Source organism: Bidens hawaiensis, unplaced genomic scaffold (assembly GCF_021521415.1).
Source record: "Bidens hawaiensis isolate Kalapana, Puna unplaced genomic scaffold, B.hawaiensis_p1.1 tig00029139_1, whole genome shotgun sequence".
Lineage (NCBI taxonomy): Eukaryota > Viridiplantae > Streptophyta > Magnoliopsida > Asterales > Asteraceae > Bidens > Bidens hawaiensis.
The window spans coordinates 56,611-62,822 of record NW_027494807.1 but is presented as its reverse complement, the minus strand read 5'-3'; the positions used below and the strand labels follow the sequence as shown (position 1 = coordinate 62,822).

General features: G+C 32.2%; 2 protein-coding genes across 2 annotated transcripts; one reads left to right on the top strand and one right to left on the bottom strand.

Annotated features, from left to right (window-relative positions):
* Window positions 1–244: 244 nt before the first annotated feature.
* LOC143578321 (uncharacterized) lies at window positions 245–2,068 on the top strand. The gene is made up of 3 exons (XM_077061935.1): window positions 245–384; window positions 1,671–1,784; window positions 1,870–2,068. The coding sequence occupies exons 1-3, from the start codon at window positions 264–266 to the stop codon at window positions 1,914–1,916; spliced, it is 282 nt and encodes a 93-aa protein (XP_076918050.1). The 5' UTR covers window positions 245–263; the 3' UTR covers window positions 1,917–2,068.
* Window positions 2,069–3,028: 960 nt separating this feature from the next.
* LOC143578307 (caffeoyl-CoA O-methyltransferase-like) lies at window positions 3,029–4,129 on the bottom strand. Its single transcript, XM_077061928.1, has 4 exons — window positions 3,900–4,129; window positions 3,675–3,819; window positions 3,440–3,571; window positions 3,029–3,332 (listed from the first exon to the last, which is right to left on the bottom strand). The coding sequence occupies exons 1-4, from the start codon at window positions 4,070–4,072 to the stop codon at window positions 3,030–3,032; spliced, it is 753 nt and encodes a 250-aa protein (XP_076918043.1). The 5' UTR covers window positions 4,073–4,129; the 3' UTR covers window position 3,029.
* Between the last annotated feature and the right edge of the window lie 2,083 nt (window positions 4,130–6,212).

Here is a 6,212-nt window from a genome sequence, read left to right as displayed (position 1 = left end):
AGTATTCTGTCATGCTTCATATCTAATATGTTGGGTCTCAATATCTATTATGTCGGGCTTCATATTTATTTCGTGAGGCCCGACCCAATAATATTAAATACGAAAATGAAGTCCAACGGAATAGCTATGAGACTCGACAAAATAGATGTGAAGCCCGATAGAATAGACCCGCCGTTTAAGTATACATTTATTTTTGGATTAATATATATGCTTGTGTCAAAACCCCAAAATAATCAGGTCTGATAAAGTGCATAATTTGAAGCATGAGTGGAACAATAGCAGCAGAGAAAGCTTCATCAACAACCAAAACCCCATCCGATTTCCTCAAATCCATTCGAGGCAGACCCGTTGTCGTCAAATTGAACTCCGGCGTTGATTACAGAGGTTCAATTCTTACTTTATTCCGTTATTTGCACTGTTATTAACCCCTAATTTGGAAGCAATCGTGTTTAGGGTTTAATATCATGTAAATTTCATATATATAGCAATTTAAGTTATTTAACACTAATAATTCGGTCAAATATTGGCCATATTATGGGTACCGATATTTTGCCAAGGGACCGATAACCGATATCTCAAGGATGGTATATCGGCGATATCGTTTGCATAGTATGCTTATGATCATGTTTAAGGCTGTAAACGAACCAGATGTTCAGTGAATGGTTTGTGAATCGATCGGCGGGAAGTTCGTTTATGTTCATTCGTTTTATTATGTTCGTGAATGCTTGGTAATGTGTTCACGAACATCCGTTCATGTTCGTGTGTGTGTATTGTTCATGAAAGTATTTTGTACATCTGTTTAGTTTATCTAACCATTTTATATTCTTTTATTTATTACTCCTAACATAAAATAGGAAACCATATTCTCACGTTGTTTTTGCATTGTTCTCGTCTTCTTTCTTGTTATTCACATTGATGAATACATCGATCTCAATCTCTAGGCTCCACCGATTTTATTTGTGTTCATTTGTGTTCTTGAACCATTCGTGAACACACTTAATAAATGAACATGAGCATAACATCTCGTTTGGTAAGTGTTTGTAAACTGCTCGTGAACACATTATTTTTTTAAAACAAACACGATCAAGGCTTTGTTTGTGTTCGTTTGGTTCATTTGCAGTCTTAAATTTATGTTATCTAATTAGTGTCTTTGTTATACTCATTAGCGTATCCGAATGCTATCTTCTGCATTGCGTTTTGTTACAGCTGCTTATTTCAAAAAGCATAAGCAGATTTAAAGGCAATCTAAGATTCTAATCGTTGCATTTTTGTCCACTACATTACTAGTATCATCCTAGTGTGTACCGTTGTTTTGATCCCGAACCATGTGTTAGGTTCGGTGTATGATAGTTGTAACATAGGTCCCGACACCTCTCCGGCTAGGTACATTACTACATTATGTTTGGAGTTTTGAGGAGGTGTCTTGTTTCTTATTTTTGGTTTACAAAGCTTGTTTTGGAGATAAAAGTTAAGTTCTCGGGAGTATGCCCCCCCCCCAAATTTTGTGATGTAAAAGTTTGCCAGGCAAATGCCCTTTAATAAAAAAAATCATTGCAATTTTAGAATTTATGTAAATCTTGGTGAATTTATGTGAATCTTGATGAATTTGAGATTTTTTATAATAGTCACCAAACAGTACTAAGAAAACACTCTTTAAATCCATTACACAGGTATTCTGGCTTGTTTGGATGGATACATGAATATAGCAATGGAACAAACTGAAGAATATGTTAATGGACAGTTGAAAAACAAGTACGGTGATGCGTTTATTCGAGGAAACAATGGTATGTTTTTTCTATTTAATTGTTTAAGCAACTACTTTTTGCATGAAATGTACATTGGCGTTGACTTTGATATCTTCTTTTGCAGTTCTTTACATCAGTACATCAAAGAGGACAATTGCAGAAGACGAGTAGCTCAAATGCTCAACTCAAAGTCATATCATGTTCTGTGCTATTCTGTTAACGAATTGGTTTTAATCTTCAAAGTTTAGTAAGTTTTTTCAAGACTGTTAATATATTGAATGTTGACCCGAATTCTATTCGCTTCTGACCCGTTTAATGTTTAGTTCACAAGTTGAGTGATTCGTTTGTTTTAGAAATAGTTTGTAGTATTGTTGAAATAAAACTTTGGTAGTTATATAACTGCTTAAGAATGCTAGCTTAACCCATATTAAAATATAATGTAGTGGTTAAAATTGGTTGTCTTGAACCTTTGGTTAAGTGGTGTTATGGTTCACCGAATCACCGGTCAGCCATACTTTAAGAACCGGATTATTTAAACCCCGTGCAGTTTTTTTGTCAAAGAACAACGCGTCTTCATCATGTGTATAAAGGTTGGCATGTATCCAACTAAAAGCCTAAAAGTCAAGCAGGCAAAAGTTTGGTAACAAAATTTTGTAGTATTATGTTGGATAGTGGGTACAAATTTATGATTTTGTGTAACAGAAAAAGAAAAATTAAAATTGTAACTAATGTTACCATACCATGTGATATATGTTGCTGAACCTTTGCATATCTGTTACACTGCTACTACCTTTAGCGTTGCAAAACTGTCGGTAATACTTTTATCGCAAAAATATATAGCTGTTAAAGCTGATTAAAACGATTTGCGACAATTACGTTTGTTGCAATTGTGTAGTAATGGTATATATCACATCAAAAAAAGTAATATTTTTTCTGAAAATGAAAAGTTAAGAAAGACAGTGTTTTGGTTCAATGAATCAACTCATACCAAATCAACTCAATTATCCTCTTTTTTAGCTATCACAATTGTCAAACTAAATAACTAATAACCTACTTTTTAAGACAGAATATGTTTATTGCAAATAATATGATATGATTGTTATGACAGTAACAACATATTTATCTTGAAACATGTTATATAAAAGATATTGTTATATTATGATTTTGGATTATAACAAACATTACAATAGATGTAAATTTTACAAATTCAAAACATAAATTTTAGGGAAAAACATCCGCCACGGTGATCTATGTAGGCATGTAGCGACCACCTCTTTTGCTTAGTCATCGCCTTTCGCTGATACGACGGCATAGAGTGATTCCATCACCAACCGGAAGCTGACAGATCTCCACTCTCGGGTCAGCAGCCAAAGCTTTGTTAAGTTCTAACACGAAGTCTCTGTAATACCGCACATATTTCCTAAGCGGCGCGTCTGGTGGGGCCACCAACGATCCGTTCCACAGAGTGTTGTCGTAGCCGATCACTCCTCCAATTTTGACAAGGTCAATTAATCGTTTGTGGTAGTTCAGGTAGTTGTCTTTATCAGCGTCCACAAAGATAAAATCAAAACTTCCGTGAAACTTTTTCTGTAAATTAATAAGAACATCATGCTTAGTTCTTAATTCTTAAACTAATACTAAAATATTACACATCATATATATATATATATATATATATATATATATATACTTACATCTTCGACCATTTGATCAAGAAGTGGTAGCGCAGGACCTTCTCTAAAATCGATCTTGTGAGCAACACCGGCCTTTTCAATGATGGGAAGACCGATTTCATAATTTTCACGATTTATGTCCAAAGCCAATATCTAAAAACCATTAAAAGAAAAATTTAAGCCATCAATATAGCACAAACCGTAATTTACATGTCAGTAGAGTCTATCAGTTTTTCCATAACAGGTTCTCATATACCTTTCCATCATCAGGGAGAGCTAGAGCAGTAGACAAAAGTGAATAACCGGTGTAGACACCGATCTCCATTGTGTTCTTGGCGTTGATGAGTTTCAAAAGCAAGTTTAAAAACTGTCCTTCGTCCGCGGATGTAGTCATCAAGTTCCTATATTTTCATATCATAAAGTTAATGTTTTTATATAAAGAAATCAATCTTTAACAGCTTGGTAAATAAATAATAATTACCATGGGTGTTTAGCAGTAACTTCACGTAGTTCTTTCATAGGAGCAGGTTCTCTAGGGTAAACACTAGTTTCAAGTATGTATTGATAAAGTGCATCACTTTGAAGAAGACTCTTGTGGCCAACTTCTTGGTGTTTAGCCGGTTGGTTCTCGCTACCGTTGGTGACCGCGGCCATGTGATCGGATTATATGATGATATGAAATTAATTACTTGTGTTATAGATGAAGTTGTGAGCTTGGAATAAATGAAAAATGTTAAGGTATTTATAGTGGGAGAGTATGAAAAAGAGTTGGTGAAGTGGGAGGGACTTTCCTTTCTAGTTCTCTTGGTGGGCGAAGAGTTGGTGACACATCTTTTATATTTTTAATTTTATTATTTTTTAATATTTTATTATTTTTATTTGTATTTGAAAGATTCAACTCATGAACCTTTAGTTAGTTAAGGTAGGTCATAAATTGATAAGCAACTTATTCTTCTTTGTTAGATGTCTCATGCATAGTCATGGGTTTGGTTATCCTCAACTGGATTAATCAATTGGTTTTTAGTTAATCGATTTGGGTTTGATTAATTTAGTTATTTTTTTGGTTTCAGTTTGGTAACTAAAATTAAATTTGGGCTAATTTTTTTTATTTAGAAATACATGAAATGTATGTATAAATACATGAAATAAATGTATAGATACATGAAAAGAAAATTTAAATATATGAAATGGAAGTATAAAAGCTACAAAAATTTGAAAATTTGAATGGTTCAGTACTTCAGTTCAGTTAATTTCAATTAACCAAGGGTACAAAAATAAACCGACAATCAATTTTTGCTTAATTTCAGTTCGGTTTTGTTGGTTTTTAGTTACCATTCAGTTATTGCTCACTCACTCTCATGCTTGAGTCTTGATTTTGATGATTTTCTTTCGTAAATAATTGAAGATTATATGTATGATGTGAACTACGATTTATCTTATTTAATTGGTTAGCGGTATTGGCAAAGTTACATGAATTTTCTGGTAAGGATTCATTGTATAATTAAAGAAAGTAATCAATTCATATGTTATATTGTTATTATGGTAGTTTAAGGTTTAATGTGTTATTTATTTAATAACATATGTTATATATTTAATACTAATTAAGTTTCCAACTGCCTTCATTATTGTTAGAATGTATTTGTAAAATTAAAAAAAGATTAGCAACATGTATATGCCACTGTGCCGTGTAGATATAATTAATATTGATGACCAATTCTCGTAATGATTAATTGGTATTTATTTCTTAAAAAAGTTGGTTTAAATGCTAATATGTCATTATAATCGAGTTAAAGTCTTAGTTGAATTGTTCCGTTTAATTTTAAGCCTGAGCTCGAAAAACATCATGGCTTGACTCGGGATCGACTTGTGAACAACCGTAATTATAATTCATAGTTACATATAATAATAATTTATTTGTGATAAATATACGCTAAAGAGATGACAAGATGTTAGCATTGTGAGGTGTACGATTTTCAAAACTAATATTTTAATAGTGCACGTAAAATATTTATTTAAAAATAAATAGGTTGAGGTTGGTGAAGGGCATGAAGAATAAAATAATTGGGTTTGGGCTTGGTGAAGGGCATAAAATATACAAAATAAAAATAAAAATGTTTTTTTATTTAGAAAAATGCAAGTGGGTCCCGTTCACCAACTTTTATCCTTCGTCTCTGACGTGACTTACACCTACTTTCTCGATTACAATATATTTTCTATGTTCTAAATAAGTTACATTGTAAAGAATGTGTACGTACGTGTGTTTTAAAGTGATTATTTCTTGAGGTGTTGATCGTGTCACATTGACGAGTTCTCTGAATTTTAAATTGATGGATTACATTGTTTGATTAACATTTGTGTCATGTATACAGTTACAATCGTGTAATCTTAACATGACTAATTCAACCATTTACCCACATGTGTTATCTGTTTATGGGTACTGGGTAATTATCAAAATTGTAAATATGTTATTTGGTTGATGGGTTGTAAAAATGGGTTGGTTGGCCACTTAACAAAAACAGCTAAACATGTCAGTCTAAACACGACACTTTTAATTAAGCATGTCAACCTAAATACTACTTGTTCATTAAGCATGTAAAATATAACAGCTTAAAATCTAACTATTTTTATATCATAGTTTAGATATGTCCATGTCAGAAATTGAATTGGTATCTCTAATGATTTGATAAAAATAATTTAAGTTTGTATTGAATGTTCCATGAATATAAAATTGTTGTGTATATACAAAAAGAAGTTAGGATGAAAACATAAAAAAGTTAGGATTATGTAAGATGAC